Source organism: Microcebus murinus, chromosome 17 (assembly GCF_040939455.1).
Source record: "Microcebus murinus isolate Inina chromosome 17, M.murinus_Inina_mat1.0, whole genome shotgun sequence".
In the NCBI taxonomy this organism is placed as follows: domain Eukaryota; kingdom Metazoa; phylum Chordata; class Mammalia; order Primates; family Cheirogaleidae; genus Microcebus; species Microcebus murinus.
Window position 1 is genome coordinate 37443614 of NC_134120.1, and position 24586 is coordinate 37468199.

Genomic DNA, 24586 nt, shown 5'->3' on the forward strand with positions numbered 1-24586 from the left:
GGTTTGAGCCAAGGAGTTTGAGGTTGCTGTGAGCTAGGCTGACGCCACAGCACTCTACCAGGCAACAATGAGACTCTGTCTCAAAAAAAAAAAAGAAAAGAACTTGGCATGCAGTCTTGAACAAAGGACTTAGGTTCCATGCCTTCACGAACCTAATAAATTAGAAGGAAAGACAAACAGGAAATGAATATACAATTACAAATTGTGGTAAATACTGAAAAAAGGGGAGAAAAGCATAAGCTGAAATTAGAGTGTCGTGGGGGGGAGGGGTGGTTCCTTGAGGAAGTAAGGTTTAAGCTGAGCTTCAAACGATGAGTAAGAGCCAACCAGGGAAAGAAAGTGCGCCCTGGGCAGAGAGAATAACCACAAAGTACGGCTCTTGCTAGAACCATATCCCCTTACAAGATAAAATACCACATTTCTCTCAGAAATGGTCTCATAATTCAAACTCAAGCATGCTGTTTGTGTCTGTTGCCTCCTTTGAGTCTAATAGTCCATGAATATAATTATTCAGAAACTGCAACATGGCAGAATATAATTACTATGTGAGAAAAAGGAGCTGTTGGCATATGAGAAAAGTCAAAATCCTTTGATGTTCTTAACCTACTGCATCAACCTTGAGCAGTTCTGCAAAGATTGGCTATCTTGTGGTTTGATCTCTGAATGATCTAATTATTTTTGGAAGGCAGAGGAGCCATTTACCCAAATCTCTCTAACTGCCAGGAAACCTCTTACAGCAGGTAAGACAGACAATGTCGCTCATCTTATCTGCAGCAAAATCAGCAATCCAGTCCTTTAAAGCAACACTTCTTGCTAACTTCCTCACCAATGCAGAACTCAGCCCTCCTTGCCCAGGGTTTCTACCAGGGTGTCTTCACTGACATGTCCCCACTAGGGATCCTTAAGCATGTGCACTTCAGGTATGCCACGTTCCAGTCTTTTCATAACCATATGACACATCATGACTTATAGTGGCTCTAGGTCCTTCAGAATGACATGTATCTTGAGCTTCTGCTCAATAATAAAACACTAACATAGGATACCTGACAGTCTTCTGTTCCAGATACTACTTCTGGACAGCACTGGGGTGTTACAGAACCAAGCATTTTTTTTTTTTTTTTTTGAGACAGAGTCTCACTTTGTTGCCCAGGCTAGAGTGCTGTGGCGTCAGCCTAGCTCACAGCAACCTCAATCTCCTAGGCTCAAGCAATCCTGCTGCCTCAGCCTCCCGAACAGCTGGGACTACAGGCATGCACCACCATGCCTGGCTGATTTTTTTTTTTTTTTTTTTTTTTGAGACAGAGTCTCACTTTGTTGTCCAGGCTAGAGTGAGTGCCGTGGCGTCAGCCTAGCTCACAGCAACCTCAAACTCCTGGGCTCGAGTGATCCTTCTGCCTCAGCCTCCCGAGTAGCTGGGACTACAGGCATGCGCCACCATGCCCGGCTGATTTTTTATATATATATATCAGTTGGCCAATTAATTTCTTTCTGTTTATAGTAGAGACGGGGTCTCGCTCTTGCTCAGGCTGGTTTTGAACTCCTGACCTTGAGCAATCCGCCCACCTCGGCCTCCCAAGAGCTAGGATTACAGGCGTGAGCCACAGCGCCCGGCCTGATTTTTTCTATATATATTAGTTGGCCAATTAATTTCTTTCTATTTATAGTAGAGACAGGGTCTCGCTCTTGCTCAGGCTGGTTTTGAACTCCTGACCTTGAGCAATCCACCCACCTCGGCCTCCCAGAGTGCTAGGATTACAGGTGTGAGCCACCAGCGCCCGGACTATAGTTCTTTATAAAATAATTTTATTTCTTCTTTTCTTCTTCTTTTTCTTTTAAGAGCTGGGGTCTCACTATGGTGTTCAGGCTGGACTCAAACTCCTGACCTTGAGCGATCCACCCACCTCAGCCTCCCAGAGTGCTAGGATTACAGGCGTGAGCCACCGCGCCCAGCCAACATCCTGGTCTTTGTGGTGGAATTTTACCACTTCACCTGAACCCCTCTCTCCACCCCACTCTTACCCTCACCCCACGTGGGTTACCCAACTGTGAGCATGTATCACTTCCTCTGATAAATCTTCTCTAGGCTGATGTTACACAATTGAAAACTCGTAATAACCCACCACCACTACCACTCTTCTATTTATGGAGTGATCTCTATGTGACGGTGAGTGTTTACTTTACATGCCTGACTCATTCACTACTACCTGTGAAAAAGGCATCATTATTATTATCAGCCCCATTTTACGAATGATGACACAGAGGCAGAGAGGAGTTAACAGACGTAGTGGGATTTGAACCAAAGCCTATCCCTGCCAAAGCCCAGGATTTAGCTACTAACGTCCATGGGTAATATGATCCCACCATTCCTGGTTTTTCTCCCCTCTCAGACTGGCTTTCTTCAATGACCTCTAAATCATGAAGGACCTAGCTCCACGGGCCCCCTTTGATCTGATGGCCAAACTGAGTGACACGTAGGCTGGATGTCTGCTGCAGCAGGCACACGACCGCCAAACTGACCACAATGTGGCCTGCCCCACATTGCTGCTTAGATGCACCCTGAGATAATGGTCCAGGACCCAGCTTTCCCCCAGCTAGAGCAGCACTAGTGGTCAGGGCTCAGGCTGGGTTGACAATCCCTTCTTCACAGGGTTGCTAGGAGAGACAAGAGAGCACTTGGGCCTCAGTGAATCATAGTTGCTCTCATTCCATCTTAATGCTTTCTTCTGACTTCCTCTGGCTCCCGGGGACTTATGAAACAACTGCCTAACCCAGCTTCTCTTACAGAGCAACTGGAGCAGGAAAAGCCCATGAGAGGTGTGCTCCCCCAACACCTAGCAAGCTCCTACTCAGCCGTTCCAATGGCCGAACCCCTGGGCCACTGGGATCAATAACAAATATCTTTGTGTGCTGTGTAGCTTTTCTCCTGAGCAGGGGTTTACCATGCACCTCTGGAGCTAGACTACTCTAACTCTGGCTTTACTGCTTACCAGCTCTGTGACCTTGCATGACTGACTTAACCTTTCTGAGCCTCAGTTTATCATGTATAAAATGGGAATAATAATCATGCCTATCTCACAGGCTTGTTGTGAGCATTATCTCTGTGTCTGTCTTTTTATCTCTCCCTCTACCTATCTATCTAATATACTTGTGTTTTAATCTCATCCACTTTCCAAAAGGATTTTATTAAAAAAAACCACCAAAACTCAAAAAAATCTAAAAATTTATATATATAAAACAACACATGTTTTCTCACAGTTCTGAAAAAAGAAGGAAAAATAACCCCACATATATATATATTGCATAAAGCTAAAATAAAATTCAAAATAATCTTGAAAGTATCATTTTATATCTGTTAAGCCAGAGTAATTTTAAAATAAGTATACCCAATTATAGCCAGGTTAAGGTGAAAGTGGTTTACTCTTAAATTGCTGATACAAATATAAATTGACTCAAACTTTTTGGAAAGCATTTTGGAGATACATTTTTTTTTTTTAATTTTTAATTTTTTCTGAGACAGAGTCTCACTTTGTTGCCCAGGCTAGAGTGAGTGCCGTGGCGTCAGCCTAGCTCACAGCAACCTCAAACTCCTGGGCTCAAGCGATTCTACTGCCTCAGCCTCCAGAGTAGCTGGGACTACAGGCATGCACCACCACGCCCGGCTAATTTTTTCTATATATATTTTTAGTTGGTCAATTAGTTTCTTTCTATTTTTAGTAGAGGTGTCGTCTCGGTCAGGTTGGTTTTGAACTCCTGACCTTGAGCAATCCACCCACCTCCGCCTCCCAGAGTGCTAGGATTACAGGTGTGAGCCAACGTGTCTGGCCTGGAGATACATTTTAAGACCTACTAAAAAGTTTGCCCTATTGATCCCAGAAATAGCAATCTAAGGAATTTCCTCCCAGGAAAAAAAATCTAATAACAGGGAGAGTTTAAATGTACGAAAATATAAGAATATGAATTCAAATCCTAAAAATTAGTAATAATCCAAATGTTCAAAAATAGTAGTAAAATGGCATGAGTAAATGTTAAGGTATCCACTCTGCTTTACCTTACAACTATATAAAAATGAAAATTATAAAAACCGCACTGTAAAACAGAACTACAATGCCAGGTTGAAATGAAAAAAGGCAACATTCATAATAAATCTAGGAGATGACGAGCAATATATATATTAAATATGCAATCATATGGATAAATACTGACTGTGAAATAAAATAATAGATTAATTAATGAAGATGAATAACTACCTACTTTTCATTTCTAATGTATTGTCATAATAACATCATTTGCATTATTTTAAAATATTTTTGGCCGGGTTTTGGCTGGGTGCGCGGTGGCTCACGCCTGTAATCCTAGCACTCTGGGAGGCCAGGTGGGCGGATTGCTCAAGGTCAGGAGTTTGAAACCAGCCTGAGCAAGAGCGAGACCCTGTCTCTACTATAAATAGAAAGAAATTAATTGGCTAAGTAATATATATAGAAAAAATTAGCCGGGCATGGTGGCGCATGCCTGTAGTCCCGGCTACTCGGGAGGCTGAGGCAGGAGGATTGCTTGAGCCCAGGAGTTTGAGGTTGCTGTGAGCTAGGCTGACGCCACGGCACTCACTCTAGCCTGGGCAACAAAGTGAGACTCTATCTCGGAAAAAAAAATTTTAAAAAATGTTTTTAGGGCCGGGCGTGGTGGCTCACGCCTGTAATCCTAGCACTTTGAGAGGCCGAGGCGGGCGGATTGCTCAAGTTCAGGAGTTCGAAACCAGCCTGAGCGAGACCCCATCTCTACCAAAAATAGAAATAAATTAATTGACCAACTAAAAATATATATACAAAAAATTAGCCGGGCATGGTGGCGCATGCCTGTAGTCCCAGCTACTCGGGAGGCTGAGGCAGTAGGATCGCTGAGCCCCGGAGATTGAGGTTGCTGTGAGCCAGGCTAATGCCACGGCACTCACTCTAGCCTGGGCAACAAAGTGAGACTCTGTCTCAAAAAAAAAAAAAAAAAAATGTTTTTAACTTAGGATATGACCACAGTTTGTATTCCAAAATTAAATCTTAACTAATTAACAGTGCATTTTGGATCACTTTGGTTGATTATACCCATGTTTATTTGTAAGAGATAATGTGTAATTTCATAAATGAAAGAGTGATTGCACATCAGTAATTCTTGTCAGTTTCAACTCAACACTTTCACATATTATAAACAGTCAAAAATTATAACCTTAACATAAATTATTATCCTTCACAATAAATCTATAAATAGAAATATAACAAATGGATTTTCTATTGTATCCTGAATTCAGACTTTGCTAAAATATATGTAACAAAAATTCTTACTACAGGTCTCCTTTCTGATCTGTGATGAGTGACACAATGATCCAGCAAGCTGTCTTCATCCAATTCCCTCTGGCAAAACGGACATGCACACCTGGAAATTGCATAAAATAGAAATATTACTAAAGTTGTTGGCAACTAAGTACTAGTCACTTAACTAGAGATTAAAAAAAAAAATACAATGTAAGTGAGTCTAGTTTCTAATCCTGGTTCTCTTCCTCTGACTTGATATTACTTTTCCTATCCCGATAACGGTGTTGGTGCCTAAATTTTTTTTCATGAGAAATGCAAATGTGTATGCTCACAGGGACAGGGCAGAGAAACATTTCTAATTCACTCGAAGCACCTTATTCTCTTTGGAGGAGCCGTACAATCTGAGCACCCATTAACTGAGAAACTGAGGATCACAGCACCCAGCTGTCCCTGGGTTACCTTTTTCTTCTAATTCAGGTAATATCTGAATTGAGTGTTATTTGTTGTCTATATCCACCAGCATATAACTAGAGCTGTCAACTCACATTATAGTTTCCTCTGAAGAATGAAAACTGACCCACAACTAGCTTGTTAAATCCTTATGGGGAGATGGGTGGGAGCCAGATACAGTGGCACGTCTGTCATCCCAGCTACTTGGGAAGCTAAGGCAGAAAGATCACTTGAGCCCTGGAGTTCAAGGCTGTAGCAATGACTGTACATGTGAATAGCCACTGCACCCTACCCTGGGCAACACAGCAAGATGTTGTCTCTGAAAAAAAAAACAACAAAAACTTCTTACTTACACTTAGGAATATTTATTTGGTTCCTTACATCTGGGCTGTCCTTTATGTGTCTATTGGGTACTTGAAATGTGGCTAGTCTAAATTCAGATATACTGGACATAAAATATACACATTGGATTTTAAAGATCTAGCTGGGCATGGTGGCTCACACCTATAATCTAGCACTTTGGGAGGTCGAGGCAGAAGGATCACTTGAGGCCAGGAGTTCGAGACTGGCCTAGGCAACATTGCAAGACTCTGCCTCCCAAGTAGCTGGGACTACAGACATGTACCACCATGCCCGGCTAATTTTTTCTATATATTTTTAGTTGGCCAATTAATTTCTTTCTATTTTTAGTAGAGACGGGGTCTCACTCTTGCTCAGGCTGGTTTCAAACTCCTGACCTTGAGCAATCCACCCGCCTCAGCCTCTCAAGAGTGCTAGGATTACAGCGTGAGCCACTGTGTGTGGCCACATTATATTTCCATTGAACAGTATTGCCTTAAATTCTCAGGGACAATATAGAGGCTTAGATTTTTTTGCTCGCTTTCCATTATGGATGTAACTTCCTGTCCCCCAGGTATTGCACTCTGGATATGCTCCATGCATAAAGACTTCAAAAGTTTGAATCATATAGAAAATTCTTCTACAAAACAAAGGTTTCTATCATAAATGCCAATATTAATCTACTTTGTAAGATTAATCAACAACCCTCCCCATTTTCTATTATTTTAAATGTTTACTATTTAATTCTAACCATCATAAGGAATGAGGATTCCAATTAGCTTGCATAGATTTTTTAATTTTCTTAAAGCCCATCAACCTTGTAATCAAATCCCACACACTTTCTCAACTTATGTTAACCTTCTTTCCATTGGTCCTTGTGGTCAATCTATCAGGATCCTTACTCTGTTAACAGCTAAAAGACTCATCAAGAATTTATTATATCATGATATAAAGGTAAACCTATAATAACAGGTACCTTTGCAAGGCAATTTCTAGGAAAAACAAAAGGAATGGGATGATCACTTAGACTTTTAGGTTAAGAAATTTAAGCTATATTTTGAATATATTTTATTACAATGAGTAGACCTAACATTTTTCTTCAGGAGAGAAAAAGAAATTACACACATACTGAATATCAATATTGGGTAAATGAGTTCATAAGCAGATTTAACAGTTTCAAGGCCATTGACCTATTATACAGGAGAATATAAATTATTTCTTTATTTGGTTAGCAGAGGTAGACTCCAACCTTTATAATTACTCTGATACTACTAAATTACCGTTCCCATCAGGACAGTAATGACTCATATTTGTTTCTTTTTCTTTTTTTAAAGAAAAAAATAGTAAATGATTCATATCCTCCATTATACCTACTAGCCCCTTCCATTCTTCTCTCAGCCCCTTCTTCCATTCTTCTGGCAGCCCCAGTAAGACTGCCCACCAAAACCACAAAGGATTCAGGACACCTGCCCAGGCCCGTTCTTCCCTTACTAGCACACATACTGAGAGGTTGCCTCCTGCCTTCTAAAGAGAAACAAGCAACGTGGTAAGGAATGAGCTGGGGAAATGAGCAGTGGTGATGGAAGAGTCAAGACGAATAATCTCAGTTATGAACCACTTCAGGAATTGATTAGTCAGCAAACAGAGCCTGGCAGAAATTTAACAGTTCTGCATTTTATTTTTGGATCTTCCTTCATACAAACTTGTCTGAGGAAGTTGTCCCAATCTCTCCAGCGTGTGTTTGGTTACCCACATGCAGTTTTTCAAGTAGAGCAAAATTCTTTGACAACGATTGCTATTAACACATGATTACCAATATCAGGTATGATGGATAAGAACCCAAACATTACTGCATAAATATTTTTTATAATAAAAATGCTAACCTTTGCAGCCCACTAAATTCTTTATAGACATGTCAAAATTTAGCGTTAAACTATAATGTATTGAAACCAACCTTGCTGCTGTCTCCCCGAGTTCTTGTAGTGGTCCATACTTATCTATGTACTTCTGACAAGTCCTTATATGTGCCCTCATTTCACTGAGGCAAACCTATAGAAAAGCAAATGAAATAAACCCAGTTAAAAAGGGGCTCAATGAAGTCTTATGTGATCCAGCTTTATGACTTTCACAGAATGTCATATTGTGGGATCAGTTGATTGAATGAATGCATTCATGACATCAGTACCACAAGTTAGGGCATTATCAAGAATTAATACTATTTTCAAATTTCTCCAATACTTAGAAGACCCAAATGTTGAGTTCTTGAATTTGGTTCATCTAAAGAACACACAAATACATATACATTTTTTTAAGTGAAAAGATGTATAGTAACTCAAATTTGCCTTCTTTGTATCCAATTATATAAATAGGTTTTGAAAAGATGGAAGTGGGAAAGAAAAATGGATGAAGAAAAAGAGAGCAAGAGGGAGAAAAGAAGAAAAACATTAAGAAGGAAAAAGAGAAAGAAAAATAGAAATAAGAAGAATAAATGGATGAATTTTAGAAAAGTCTATAGCAAGTTAAAAGAAACTCTGTGCTAGTCTAAGAAAGATATAAATACCATGACTTTATAACATACCCAGTAGTATTACATGAATTCCTAATACACAGCATACTTAATGGGCCCATTAACAGCAAACATAAAAGACTGCTCTTGCAGTCCATTTTCCTCAATGCAGAATAAAGAGCCCTTGTTCCTCCAGATATACATTCACAGATCCTAACTATGAGGGATCTGTCGCTAACATAACACATATTCTATTAAATGTTTCATTAGAACTCTGATAAGATCTTGTGCTAAAGGAAGCTTTGTACAGCTGTGGTAAGGTTGCCGACCCACTCTGCTTCATTTTGCCCAAGCTACGGAAGTTAAACCTCAAAGACGAAATCTATCACATCAAGAAAACAGTTATCATTGTTTCACAAAAGGCAAAAAATAAAAGCAAGTGGAAAAGTAAAAACAAAATGCTTGCTTTACAAATATCCACCTAAAAGATATAAAAACTAGGATTGATCTAGGCAGCTGTCTTAAACACACGTATTTCGCAACCTCTAACAGCCAACTTTGCACATGAGCGTTCTCTCATCTCTTTACTACTACTGCTAATAAAAATTTATTTCTCTTTGTATGCTTTGTTCATGAATTTAAGCAAGCCGAGGACTATATGCTAACAAATGAATTGATCAATTGACAGTCTAGACACAAAATTATGTAAGACGGTGTAAGAGATAGCAGAACAAACATAAACCATTGTGTCTGCTCTAATGGTGCTTATAATACAATAGAGGAAAAATGACGTGTGGACAAGCAGAGGAAACTGTTTGATACAGGAAACTGGAATACTAAGGCCGAGCGTCATGAAATGGATATAAGTGGTATAAAGCAAAAGCACAGGGTGCTAAGAGAAAGCATAACAGGGCTATAATTTTGATAAACATCAAGAAAGTTTCTCTAAAAAAATTTAGATGCTTAGTACGTAATCTCTCTTTTGATCTCTAGACCCCTGTATCTAAACATGCTCCCAGCATCTCCTCTTGGCAGCTCAAATTTCACATACAAAAAACATAACTCTGTGGATTCTTCTCCAAATTTTCTCCCCATATTAGGAGCCTCACTTATTTAAGTCAGAATGCCTGGGAAGGCTGGGCGCAGTGGCTCACGCCTGTAATCCTAGCACTCTGGGAGGCCGAGGCGGGTGGATCGTTGGAGCTCGGAGTTCAAGACCAGCCTGAGCAAGAGCGAGACTTCGTCTCTACCAAAAATAGAAAAACTTAGCTGGGCATGGTGGCGCATACCCATAGTCCCAGCTACTTGGGAGCCTGAGGCAGAAAGATTGCTTGAGCCTAGGAGATTGAGGTTGCTGTGAGCTAGGCTGATGCCACGGCACTCTAGCTTGGGCAACAGAGTAAGACTCTGTCTCGGGAAAAAAAGAAAAAAGAATGCCTGGGAAGCATTTTTGACACCTCTCACTCACCACCACATCCAAATACCAATTTCCTTCAATTCTACCATCTAACCATACCTTGAAACAACCTTTTATTCCATAACTAATGCTATCACCCTAATTCAGCCTTCTCACCTGACCTATCATAATAGCCACTTAACTGTTCGCACCAATTCCACTTTGGCCCACTCCAAAGCATTCTCCACGCATATGTTAGAGTGATGATCTTAAAACTATAAAAACGATCTTGGAGCTCTAAAGCTTACAATTACACTCTTGGCTGGGTGCGGTGGCTCACGCCTGTAATCCTAGCACTTTGGGAGGCCAAGGCAGGTGGATCGCTCAAGGTCAGGAGTTTGAAACCAGCCTGATCAAGAGTGAGACCCCGTCTCTACTAAAAAAAATAGAAAGAAATTAATTGGCTAACTAAAAATATATAGAAAAAATTAGCCGGGCATGGTGTTGCATGCCTGTAGTCCTGGCTACTCGGGAGGCTGAGGCAGAAGGATTGCTTGAGCCCAGAAGTTTGAGGTTACTGTGAGCTAGGCTGATGCCATGGCACTCTAGCCAGGGCAACAGAGCCAGACTCTGTCTCAAAATAAAATAAAATAAAGCTTACACTCTTACTATGGCTTAGTAATGCATTTAGGATAAAATCTAGAATCTTCTACATGGCCTTTTAAGATCTTACATGATCTGACCAGGCCAGTATAGTAGCAAAGGTGAAAACTTCAACAAGGTGGAAGTGTTCAATAGAGATAAATAGTACAAAGTCCAGAATAACACAGGTGGAAATATGCCACTGGATTTGATGACAAAACTATTCATTGGTAAGATGCCACAGGGTAGCAAGAACACAGGCCACATAATAGACCATGGGAGTTATAGGAAGAAGAGAAAATGGAGGTGGTCAATGAAAGCATTTGTTTGAAAAATTGGGTGATGGTAGGAATTCAGGGGAACTGTCTTTTTACAGCCAATACATATGAAATTGGATAAAAGGAAGTGGGAAGGGTGAGATAAAACACTTTCCAAACGGTGGATAGGATGGGGTCAAAAGCAGAAGGGAAATGATCATTTCCTCAGGAACCTAAGCTAGTAACCATGACATGGGCAGGGTCACATACCAGGGTGTCACATTCGGTGCAGTTCTGGTACTCGGATCTCATTCTTTTGGCTACATCAGTTGCTGGAACTCCTTCTGAAGGAAGATATGCCCGGCAATATGGACAGGTCCACTTATTATTCTTTAGGCTGGTAGCGATACAGGAACGGCAGAATCTACCCGGAACAAACCAAGAATATATCACTTTTCTTGAAAGAGATAAAGGAGCCACCACTATGTGTGTGTTTGTATAATCTGTAGTTTAATGATACTGCATACGCTGTGAGCCATGCTACCAAATTATAGGTCTACTTGCATCCTACGCTTCCAGAGAATCGCCTACCTTCCCAGGAAGCCATCTTTGGGATCACACATCTCACCACATGCACTTCATGTATTTAAGCAAAAGTAAGAATGGAGAGTGGGTGAAACAGTATTCCTATAAACTGAGTTAAAACTGTAACTCAAAGCATATCAATTGTTCTTCTTTTTCGTCAATCCTATTTGATGTCAAATTTTGGGGGGAAATAGGTCTTTGCTCTGTGGGGTCTTGTGTGTTAAAGAAAATAGCAGCAAGTCAAGGAACTAAAAATACCAAACACATTATAGTTCTTTTTTCTTTTTTTTTTTTTTTTAACTTCAGGGTCTCACTCTATTGCCCAGGCTAGAGTGCTGTGGCATCAGCCTAGCTCACAGCAACCTCAAACTCCTGGGCTCAAGTAATCCTTCTGTCTCAGCCTCCTGAGTAGCTGGGACTACAGGCATGTGCCACCATGTCTGGCTAATTTTTTCTATATATATTTTTAATTGGCCAATTAATTTCTTTCTATTTTTAGTAGAGACAGGTCTCGCTCTTGCTCAGGCTGGTTTCGAACTCCTGACCTTGAATGATCCTCCCGCCTCGGCCTCCCAGAGTGCTAGGATTACAGGTGTGAGCCACCGTGCCTGGCCTATAGTTCTTTATAAAATAATTTTATTTCTTCTTTTCTTCTTCTTTTTTTTTTTTCTTTTAAGAGCTGGGGTCTCACTATATTGTTCAGGCTGGACTCAAACTCCTGGGCTCAAGGGATCCTCCCACTTCAGCCTCCCAAGCAGCTGGGCCTACAGACCTGTGCACAGCATTTGGCATAGAATAATTTTAAAGTAGGCTGAGTGCGGTGGCTCACGCCTGTAATCCTCGCACTCTGGGAGGCCGAAGCGGGAGGATTGCTCGAGGTCAAGAGTTCGAAACCAGCCTGAGCAAGAGCCAGACCGTGTCTCTACTATAAATAGAAAGAAATTAACAGGCCAACTAATATATATAGAAAAAGTTAGCTGGGCATGGTGGTGCATGCCTTTAGTCCCAGCTACTCGGGAGGCTGAGGCAGGAGGATTGCTTGAGCCCAGAAGTTTGAGGTGCTGTGAGCTAGGCTGACGCCACGGCACTCACTCTAGCTGGGGCAACAAAGTGAGATTCTGTCTCAAAAAATAATAATAATTTTAAAGTTATTCCCAGATATAGAAAATTATCTAATCAAATTTAGCACTATTAGGAATGTCCTCCAAGTCAAATACTTTCTCTGGTTTATTTAAAGATGATAATCAAATGTTAACACATAATCAACAGAATTCACAGAAAATCTCAACCTATTTATAGAAGCTGTTGAAGGCTAAGATACACACATGTAAAATGAGCATTTAGATTAGGTTATACACATTAACATTAGCATGGCCTCACACCTCTTAAACTATTCAGCATAGGATATCTATTTGGGAGTATTAATACATGTCAAAAGTTAGGCTTTTTAAAATTTAGGTATACTGGGTGCGGTGGCTCACGCCTATAGTCCTAGCAGTCTGGGAGGCCAAGGCAGGAGGATCCCTTGAGCTCAGGAGTTGGAGACCAGCCTGAGCAAGAGTGAGACCCCCATCTCTACTAAAAATAGAAAAATTAACCAGGTGTCATGGTGCTCGCCAGTGTACATGATTTTTTTAAAATAAAAAAAAAAAGAAAGGAAATAAAAAATTTAAGCGTACAATAAACACGGAAAAGTTCATATACCATAGGCATATAGTTTAATGAAATCTCCTACAGTACCCATAACAAAAAAGAGGGCACAGCCATCCCCCGGAACCTCCCCTCCTGTTTGCTTCCAGCCACAATTCTAACCCCCCAAGGTAATCATTGACTTCTTTTTTTTTTTAATTGGATGTGAAGGACCTCCAGAAATTTCACCGCAAAATATGACTCCTTGGTATAAAAAGTATTTTGAATTAAAGCTCCTTAGAGATCGACAGACCCTCGGAAGAGCTTTCCCTCTATCTGCATAAGCAGATGGACCCATCAAAAGAATAAATGGCTTCCCTTCCCTTCCCCGTTATCTCACAGTATTGCAGAAAAGAAAATCAAGAATACAACCAGACCTGGCCCAAATCATTTTAAATATAATACCTGTCTCTCAAGGTTAATTTTCAAAGAGAATCATTTACAAGTCAATCTGTTTCCCCCATACATTCTTTCTCCCTAGCAACCATTTATTGTCCCTAAACAGAATTACCTATATTCCCCAGCTCCCTCCCCTCTAAAAGGAGAATATAAAAATATCTGGATCCCATTGGGTAATCTCTCCTGCCATTCTCCCCATGCACACAGTAAATAAACCTCTTCCTCTTATTAATCTGCCTTAATTGTGAGTTGATCTTTCTGTGAACTTTTGGGGAAAGGAGAATGCCACTCCCCCAACCATCACCGCCACAATGTATTTTAATATATAAAACATTATACTATACTTAGCAAATATGGTATCAGTCTACAGACCTCAGCTTTCTCATCCCTGCTTACTATTCTTGGTGGTTGTAATCACTGACTTCTAACAAGAGAGATTAGTCTTGCCTATTTTTATACTTTCTATAAATGGAATCATCTGGTATATGTTCTTTGTATTTCCCTTCTTTAGCTCAATATTACGGTCAAGCGATTCATCCATATTGCTGTACATAGTTAACATTGTCCATTCTAATTTTGTGAAGTCTGGGGTGTGAACACACTAAAATTGATTTACCATTCTATTGTTTTTTGTTTTGTTTTGTTTTGTTTTTGAGACAAGAGTCTCGCTTTGTTGTCCAGGCTAGAGTGAGTGCCGTGGCGTCAGCCTAGCTCACAGCAACCTCAAACTCCTGGGCTCGAGCGATCCTTCTGCCTCAGCCTCCTGAGTAGCTGGGACTACAGGCATGCGCCACCATGCCCGGCTAATTTTTTATATATATATCAGTTGGCCAATTAATTTCTTTCTATTTATAGTAGAGATGGGGTCTTGCTCTTGCTCAGGCTGGTTTTGAACTCCTGACCTTGAGCAATCCGCCCGTCTCGGCCTCCCAAGAGCTAGGATTACAGGCGTGAGCCACCGCGCCCCGGCCACCATTCTATTGTTAATGGACATTTGGGTAGTATCTAAATGCTTTCTGATGCTAAGCTTCAGTAATGGACAAGCACAGCTGTTTGCCAAAGCATTCTTGCTCTTTTTTTCCCCAGGGTAACTCCCAATTATATTAGTTATTACTGATTGTTAACAGTATCCTCTTCTGTGTCTGTTGTCAAATGATTACAAGCATACAGAGGATGCTTCCCTTTGCAAAGTGCTTGAGGTATCTACTTAATGTTTATGTCTGCCCAGCATCCATACTTTTTATCTTGTAACAGCATCCTGCTCTTGCTCTGCAGGAACTACACCTCTTATATTACTTACAATCTAGGTGGGACCTCAGTCAAGGTGCCTACCATCCCCTGCTGAAGGCATAAGGACCTGGTGGAGGCCAGGCCAAGTAAACCCTCTTTCTGGAAGTTGAATACTAAACAGAGTGACATCATGACTGACTCAGCAGCAACTAGAAGGGACTGGCCTGCTCTTTGCTTAGAACCCCTAGCTCTGCCTAGGTTCCTACCTTTTTTCTTATACCTGTTTTTGTTATTGTTTGGTAACTTTTTATTTTAATTTAATTTGAAACTTGATACACTGGTACTTCATGAATTTTTTTAATACTTCCATATACCTTAATTCATTTAACATTAACAAACCCCTAAGAAAGATCACTATTTCCATTTATAGATGAGGAAACTGAGGCACACAGAGTATAAATTACTTCTGCACGGTCACATATATAGAAAGTGCCTGAACTGGGTTGGTCTTAAGTTGGGGATTTCTGATCCGAAGTTCTATAACCTTTCATCTCACCACCACCAGCTGCCCCAGCTGCAAAGAGCAATACTTCAGGAATCTAGAAAATAAGCAAAAATGCCCCCTCAACAAGAGGTCAGTAATAACAATACTAAGTGAAGAAGATCACAGAAATTTACACAATATATGACCATTCCAAATCTTGAACTCTGCCTGCCTCCTACACAGCCCAGCCCGGGCTACCCAGTAAATGGTCAGTAAATTGAAATAACAAAATGCGTCATCAGGAATTGCCTAAAGGAGAATATTCTCAGCAGGGCCCAAAGTTCTCATTAATAAATGAGTGTGGTGTCTTTCTCCCTAGAATTTAAAGGTAAAGGTTGCAAATGGATGAAAGCCTAAGGAGATAAGGGCCTTACTCCAACACACCCCAGTGTGGTTGAGAATGATGAATCATAAAAGGAGAGACCAGAATGAAGAGAAGTCAGGTGAAAGATAAAAGCTGAGGATGGAAGCCAATTGCATTTTTTAAAAAGCTGATTCATTGTTATCAAAAATTCTGAAGGAGGTGCCATTACTTTAAAATCAGATTTCACATGAAATCTAATTTTCTGGCTTCCTGTAAAAAGCTAGTCTCCTGCCACTCTGGAATCCCATCCCCAAGTGGCCCCATGGGCTGTGCCCTTCCTGCTGGGTACCTGCCCTCACACTCATTCACTTCATTTGCCTCACCCTGCTGGAGTTTGCAGCTCCTGACATAAATCAATCAGGAACTAGATAAGGATTCAAAGAACTCTGAAAGCAGATGGAAACTTAATTACCCACTTGTATTTGTTATTTTCTTAACCCTTTCTGTTTCCCTAAATTAAGTGATTAAAATCCTTGTAACGAAAAGGTCAGCAGACTGTTGGAGGGAAACAGGAACAGACAGCTGAAGACATTGGGTATAATCATGTACTGACTCTCATAGGGTAATACTGAACCCTAAGTAGATTTAAAACGAAACAAGGTCCATTGGGTCTAGGGCTAGAAAGGCAAAGTAAGTATCCAAGACAGGATGCAGTGGCTCACACCAGTGATGCCAGCTCTTTGGGAGGTGGGAGGATCGCTTGAGGCCAGGAGTTAGAGACCAGCCTGAGCAAAGTAGCTGGTCTTGCAAAAAACTGAAAAATTAGCCAGATATGGTGGTTCATACCTGTAGTCCTAGCTACTTGGGAGGCTGAGGTGGGAGGATCACTTGCGCCCAGAAATTCCAGGTTACAGTTGTAACTGAGGTCAAGCTCATACCACATACCACTACAGGACGGTCAATAAGTCAAGCGACAGAGTGTTGGGCAAGGAAAAACAACTTTTATTCCTAGAGTGAGCAAAACTAGAAGATGGCAGGCTATTGTCCCAAAGAACCATCTTAAGTTAGTATGAACTTTAGGCTCCTTTTTATCTTAAGAGAAGGGGAAACGGTGTGGGTGTTAGGTTGCAACAGACATCTGGGCATCAGTGAAGGTCTAAAGAGATTGTAAAACTTCTTTGCTCTTGGTCAGTAAACTATGGAGGATGAAGATCTGGATGTTTCTAAAAATCTTTAACATAGCATTGTTACTGGTGTATATACTTTTCTTTTTTCTTTCTTTCTTTTTTTGAGAACAGAGTCTCACTTTGTTGCCCAGGCTAGAGTGAGTGCCATGGTGTCAGCCTAGCTCACAGCAACCTCAAACTCCTGGGCTCAAGCAATCCTCCTGCCTCAGCCTCCCGAGTAGCTGGGACTACAGGCATGCGTCACCATGCCTGGCTAATTTTTTCTATATATTTTTAGCTGTTCAATTAATTTCTTTCTATTTTTGGTAGAGACGGGGTCTCACTCTTGCTCAGGCTGGTCTCGAACTCCTCAGCTCAAATGATCCACCTGCCTCAGCCTCCTAGAGTGCTAGGATTACAGGCGTGAGCCACGGCCAAGACCCTGTCTCTTAAAAAAAAAAAATCCTCAGAGAAAAAGCCAAACTTCTTATAAATGCCCCCACCCCACCTCATCCAACTGCCCCCTCACTCACTTAGCTCCAGCCAGACTAGCTTCCTCACCCTTTACCTTCCTCCAAACCAAGGCTGCACAAAATGAGGCCCCATTTAGTAATAGTTCATGTTTAAGTAAGTATAAAAATGGAGAAAATTATTTAGAAATGTGAATAATAATCTGCAGAATAATTTTACATCTGTAGAATCTAATAATTTTTTTTTTTACTCACCACTTTGCTAATGAGGATAGTAATTTTTTAAAATGAGGGTTTATAGTTTATATCCATCTTTGGTATTTTAAAATTCCATTTTTCTATAATACATTTTTTGTTTTACAAAATTATTGGTCCACGATGGTCTGGAAGTTAAAAAAAAACCACACAAATAACCTACTGGTCTTTACAACAGATAATTTGAGAAGCACTGCTCTAAATATCCTAAAATTGCAACTCTCTCACATACTTCCTATCCTATTTCTTTCCTTTATTTTTTTTTTACCCTTAACACTCATCATTATATAACACACTACATACTTAACACTTGACTTGTGTCTTGTATATTGTTCAGCTTCCCCATAGAATGCAAGTTCCACAAGGGTGAGGATTTGTGTCTATATGCTTTTTTAAATAATTTTTTAAATGTTTATTATTTTTATTTAATTAATTAATTTATTTTTTTGAGACAGAGTCTCACTCTGTCGCCCAGGCTAGAGTGCCGTGGCATCTGCCTAGCTCATAGTAACCTCAAACTCCTGGGCTCAGGCGATCCTCCTGCCTCAGCCTCCTGAGTAGCTGGGACTAAAGGCATACGCCACCATGCCCGGCTCATTTTTTTCTATATATTTTAGTTGGCCAATTAATTTCTTTCTATTTTTAGTAGAGACAGGGTCTCGCTCTTGCTGGTTTTGAACTCCTGACCTTGAGTGATCCGCCTGCCTCGGCCTCCCAGAGTGCTAGGATTACAGGTGTGAGCCACTGCGCCCAGCCTTGTCTATGTGCTTAGTACAGAGCAGATGTTTGCTGGCCCAACAAATGAATGCACTGCATACAAAAGCCGATCTAGCCAAACAACCAACAACAAAACTTGTGATAATGATGAAGCAAAATGAACAATGACTTTTAATTTAAGAGTGTGGATTCCTACTAGCAACATGTAGGTGGGTGCATTGTTACCTGATAGCCACACTTCTTAGTAGAATTCTAAAGGTCCTATAGTAGAGCCTAATAATAATCTAATTTTTGGTTTTGAAAAGCAGATTTTAATAGATGTGATGGCTAGTCTTATGTGTCAACTTGGCTAGGTTACAGTACTCAATTATTCAATCAAACACTTCTCTAAGTGTTGCTGTGAAGGTATTCTGTAGATGTGGTTAACATCTACAATCAGTTCACTTTAAGAGATTACCCTTAATAATCTAAACCAAGTCTTTAAAATTTCAAATCTCTCTTTCTCTTTCTCTATAGATATACATATACATACACGCACACAGACACACACACAGTCTCATCGGTTGTTTCTCTGGAGAACTGTCACTAATAGATAATATATTAGTAGATAATAAATATCTATAGTAAATAATAGGATAAGAAGTTTTAATCTTAGGTTAAAAAAGAAGTCTTTGGGATTGTACATATCCTGTAAGAATGAAAGCACTGAGGCCAGGCGCGGTGGCTCACACCTGTAATCCTAGCACTGTGGGAGGCCGAGACAGGCGGATTGCTTGAGGTCAGGAGTTCAAAACCAGCCTGAGCAAGAGCGAGACCCCTTCTCTACTATAAATAGAAAGAAATTAATTGGTCAACTAATATATATAGAAAAAAAATAGCCAGGCATGGTGGCGCATGCCTGTAGTCCCAGCTACTCGGGAGGCTGAGGCAGAAGGATTGCTTGAGCCCAGGAGTCTGAGGTTTCTGTGAGCTAGGCTATGGCACTCACTCACTCTAGCCTGGGCAACAGAGTGAGACTCTGTCTCAAAAAAAAAAAAAAAAGAATGAAAGCACTGATGTGTATTTCTGGATCAGTTTAAAACTCAATCAGGAAGATTCTCAGACTCTACTTAGAGAACCACCAATTTGGTGCAGGCTTTACTGCTCATACTTAACCACAAATGGCACACTTTAATCCATTTACTTGAAAGCACTTCAGAATTATCCTAAACAGAGTTTCATTTAAAAAAAAATTAGGTGCAGTCTGACTTGGAGCAGTTGTATCCAACTCAGTTCAATGGAGACCTGGCTCTTCCAATCTTATAATATGCTCCAGTGAGTACTTAGCTCTCTTAGGCCCATTCTCAACCTCAGGACCCTTTTCAGATAGCTTTTTATTTTATTTATTTATTTATTTATTTATTTTTGAGACAGAGTCTGGCTGTTGACCAGGCTAGAGTGCCGTGGCATCAGCCTAGCTCACAGCAACCTCAAACTCTTGGGCTCAAGCGATCCTCCTGCCTCAGCCTCCCAAGTAGCTGGGACTACAGGCATGCACCACCATGCTTGGCTAACTTTATATATATATATATATTAGTTGTCCAGATAATTTCTTTATAATTTTTAGTAGGGACAGGGTCTCACTCTTGCTCAGGCTGGTCTTAAACTTCTGACCTTGAGTGATCCTCCTGCCTCAGCCTCCCAGAGTGCTAGAATTCCAGGCATGAGCCACCACGAATGGCCTTACTTTTCATTTTAAATACTCATAAAAATTCCATTACTCACCCCATTTTACAAATGAAGAAACGAAGATTGAAAGAGATTAAGCAAGTTAGTGGTAGAGGAAACCAAAAATATTTCACCCCAAAATATACTTCATTGACATATTTTCAGGTGGCTTTTGAGGGGGCCTACAGACAGGAAAGGCCCTAAAAAGCTGCCTTTTGCGGAGATTTGCCTCTGCAGAAGAAAATCCACATTGGTGGAATAAACAGCCCGGTTTCCTCTGAGGTCCCCCTAGCCAGATCTAGGAGAGATTAACTGAGAGTCTGACACCTTCGAAGGTCTTTCAGAGAAACTTCCAACAGGCTACTATCTATTCTGAAAGCTGTTACCTGCCAGGTTTCAACTGTGTACCAAGACAGCCTCTGCCCCATGCCTTTCTTTCCCCCTCCCATAACCTATCCTGCCATGCTCCAAGACCCTATTCTTTCTGCAACCTCAAAATGGTATAAAAGCATCAACCATCTGCCCCTTTCTTTGAGTTGTCATATTTTGTACGACTCCTGTGCCCACATACATGTTAGTAAATTTGCATGCCTTTTTTCCTTGTTCATCTGTCTGTTATCAGTTTGTTTTACAGATTCCAATTACCAAAACTTCAGAAGAAAAACTTAAACTTCCCTACACTTTTGGCGCTGTAAGCAGGATAGCAAATCACTCTGTTCCAGAGCCTATGGATGGGATCTTGGGATAACTGACCAAAAGCTGGCAAAGAACAGTGAGAATTTTTTTTTTTTTTGAGACAGAGTCTCATTCTCTTGCCCAGGCTAGAGTGCCGTAGCATCAGCCTGGCTCACAGCAACCTCAAACTCCTGGGCTCAAGCGATACTACTGTCTCAGCCTCCTGAGTAGCTGAGACTACAGGCATGCGCCACCATGCCCGGCTAATTTTTTCTATATATATTTTTAGTTGGCCAATTAATTTCTTTCTATTTTTAGTAGAGACGGGGTCTCACTCTTGCTCAGGCTGGTGTCGAACTCCTGACCACCTCGAGCGATCCGCCCGCCTCGGCCTCCCAGAGTGCTAGGATTACAGGTGTGAGCCACCATGCCTGGCCAGTGAGAATTTTTTTTACCAAGTCAGCAGTTCTCCCAAATCTCTGCCTATAGCACTCAGTCCAATGAGGCTGGTAAGAGTCTCTCTTTTTCTTTTTCCCTTTCTAAATCTGGATTAATTCATTAACGGGGGACGGCGGGGGGGGGGGAAAGGAGGTAAATTAAGTCTGGTATTTGTTTGCAAAGAATAAATTGGCTATATTTAATAAAAAACTTTTTAGAGAACTCATGTCTTAGATGCCTATCCTATTGGTACCTATGAAAAGATGCAAAAGGAATATAGCATTAGAAACTCCCCTGGCAAGTTTTTAAAAAGCAGAAGTTTAAAACAAAGTTAAAATTCCTTGTAGGTTCAAACTACCTGATTTGGATTCCCTGTGGGATTTGCAACAAAAAGACAATCCATCCTATAGGAGGGGTGAGGATTCTACACTTTCACCACTGTGGCTAGGGTTCAATTCCTCTATAGGGAACCAGTCCTTGGGAGACGTAACTCCTTTAACTCAGGAGGGAAGAATAAAAGAAATGTAAGTAAAAATCAGTTTGAATTGTTTGTTTTGAATTTATATTTGTATGATTCTTAACCATTGGGGTCTCCATTTGTTTTATCATCCTCTCTTCTCCCATAAACAGTTTTTATTTTCCTTTTGTCTTAAACCCTAGAGAGTATGACCAGAGAGAAATGTGGGCTGTTCCTCATTTGCTGCTGGCAAAACTTTCCTTTCTTTAAACTGTCATTGGCGACAGTCTGGATTTTGGAAGGGCTGCAGTTTTTGCTTCCTCTTGGGAGACTTTGGTTAAAACCATAAAGAGCTTCTTGGTTTTACTCTTCACGTGTGGTTGTTTTAGTTTTGAGTCATTTGTTTAGGTATATCGTTGGTTTAAAACTTTGGTTTATACTTCACAGCATCATAGCAACTTTTTCCCCTTTATCTGCTTCCTCTATTGGCCCAGAGACACACTTCCTTCTCCAGTTGGGAACTGAATAGGTGAGCAGGGGACCGGGAGGGTTTGGAGGAGGAAGAGATGCTGCTGCCACGGCCACCATTCTCTCTGTTCCCACAAAAGACTGGCTACTTGCAGGACAAAATATTTGAGATACAGATAAATAGATAATTTTTTTTTTAGACAGGGTCTGGCTCCGTTGCCCAGGCTAGAGTACAGTGGCATCATCATAGCTCCCGCAGCCTCCAACTCCTAGGCTCAAGTGATCCTCCTGCCTCATCCTCCCAAAGCGCTGAGATTGTAAGTATGAGCCACCATGCCCAGCCTGCTGCTTGTGTATCTTTAAAGAAAGAGCTCTAGGGTCAAAAGTCAGCTTAATTAAAAGGTGATGTTCTTCTCTGTTATCTTTCAAACCCTATTTCTCCCATGAGAACTTCTTAGTCGACTGGACCCTTTTTTTCCCTTGAACTTCTACTAAGTAAAACCTCACTGGCCTTTTGAAAATCTTAAAATCTCCCAAATTTGCTTTTCTAAGTGTGGGGCGCGGTGGCAACGCCATTCCAAGATGGCGCCCGCTTCTTGGTCAAACCCTGTTAGTCTGACAAACAATTGCTCAGCGCATGTGCAGAGTTTGTCTCCTCCCTTCCAAGTGCCTTATCCAATCAGACAATGCCCAGTGTACTTACTGCCTTTATAAGCAGCCGCTGAGAACGCCTCGGCGTCTTCCGTATCATGTAAGCCTAAAGGGAACCCCATTAAAGCACGGTCAGAAGAACTCCGGTTGCCGCGTCTTCCTTGCTGGCGAGGCGGGCGCGACATCTAAGACTTGTTCTCCCATTTCCTTCCATTTCTGCACCTCCTCCTTTTGCCATCTCTAAAGCCACATAAAGCGTTCTAAAGGGGACTTTTAGTCACCCTGAGACCTCTTTTTTTCCTTCCTGAGCATTCCCATAGCTACAACCCCAAGACCTGTTGAAGAACACGTATACACAAAGGGGCCACTAACCACTCTTTTGGGGGTCCTCCATCTTCCTCACTGAGCCCCAAGAGTCATGGGCAAGTTTCTCTCAAGTCTAAAGCTCTGTTCTCTTACATTAAACTTCCCAGTCTTTTTGACTTTTGGATACTGGCACATGTGTTATATGTTGTTTCTGCACATATGTGCATGTCTATACATGTGTCTGTATACTGTCTACATGATACCAAATTGACTTATAAATGAATGAGTATTCATAAATTAAATAACTAGCCCAAATGTTTTTCAACATTTTTTATTTATTTAATTTATTTATTTTCTTTTTTGAGACAGAGTCTCACTCTATTGCCTGGGCTAGAGTGCCATGGCGTCAGCCTAGCTCACAGCAACCTCAAACTCCTGGGCTCAAGCAATCCTTCTGCCTCAGTCTCCCAAGTAGCTGGGACTACAAGCATGCACCACCATGCCCCACTAATTTTTCCTATATATTTTTAGTTGGTCAATTAATTTCTTTCTATTTTTAGTAGATACAGGGTCTCACTCTTGCTCAGCCTGGTCTCGAACTCCTGAGCTCCAACGATCCGCCTAACTTGGCCTCCCAGAGTGCTAGGATTACAGGCGTGAGCCACTGCGCCCGGCCTATTTATTTTATTTTTATTATTTATTTATTTTGAGGCAGAGTCTCGCTCTGTTGCCCCCAGCTAGAGTGCAACCTCAAACTCCTGGGCTCAAGTGATTCTCCTGCCTCAGTCTCCTGAGTAGCCGAGACTACAGGAACATGCACCTCTGCACACCAGGCTAATTTTTCTATTTTTAGCAGAGATGTGTCTTGCTCTTGCTCAGGCTGGTCTTGAACTCTTGAGCTCAAGCAATCTTCCCACCTCAGCCTCCCAGAGCACTAGGATTACAGGTGTGAGCCACCACACCCAGCCCAAGTTCACATGACTTTATTAATCTTTGGTTAATAAAGCTAGTTTCATAATTATTAGTAAAGTAAAATAAAAATGGCTTCAAATTTTAATTTAAACATTTTTTGCTTGAGTCTACTGGTCAGACAGATTTATGCTATCTCTGATAGATGTTTTAAGGTTGCAAAGCTTGATTTGTCTATGAGCTAAAGTTGCAAGGGTTAGCTGCTGGACTCCCCTAAAGCCTTGCACACATCTTACTGTGAACTTATGTCTTTGATTTTGAGCCTTTGGATTCTGGGGTCTAGACAGGTAGCCATGTGATACCTGGGGGCATATGTGCGTCCACAGTACCTGGGCCACCACCTGCAGGGCAGAGACACGTCCATCATGGCCCCAACCTCCCTGGCCCAGATCTGCCTCCTGGCAGTGGTGAGAGGGGACAGATCTTCCAGGCATTATTTTCATAGGTCTGTCTTCTGTCCTTGGCTCTGCACCAAGTTTATAAAACCTGGGCCCAGATGGGCCCTGCCCTTTCATAGCTGCCCTGGGTGCCACGTGGGTACTCAAGACCCAGGATGACCGGAGGAGACACTGAGAAGGGTACTTATGTCCAGTATCTCAAATGCCTTGGTTAAGATGAGACTGGCTAATGTAGGGTTATCCTGGCTTTGCTTCTTTTCAAGGGAAA

The 24586-nt window shown here is 41.2% G+C and overlaps 1 protein-coding gene across 2 annotated transcripts in view; it reads right to left on the reverse strand.

Moving 5' to 3' along the window:
- Positions 1-24586, reverse strand: part of RNF125 (ring finger protein 125) — a 46938-nt gene that overhangs the window by 17792 nt on the left and 4560 nt on the right. For both annotated transcript variants that reach the window (XM_075993573.1, XM_012782566.3), the window contains exons 2-4: positions 11161-11314; positions 8044-8138; positions 5331-5421 (exon numbers count right to left, since the gene is read on the reverse strand). In XM_075993573.1, coding sequence (XP_075849688.1) covers positions 5331-5421; positions 8044-8138; positions 11161-11314 — 340 coding nt within the window. The remainder of the gene's footprint in view (positions 1-5330; positions 5422-8043; positions 8139-11160; positions 11315-24586) is intronic.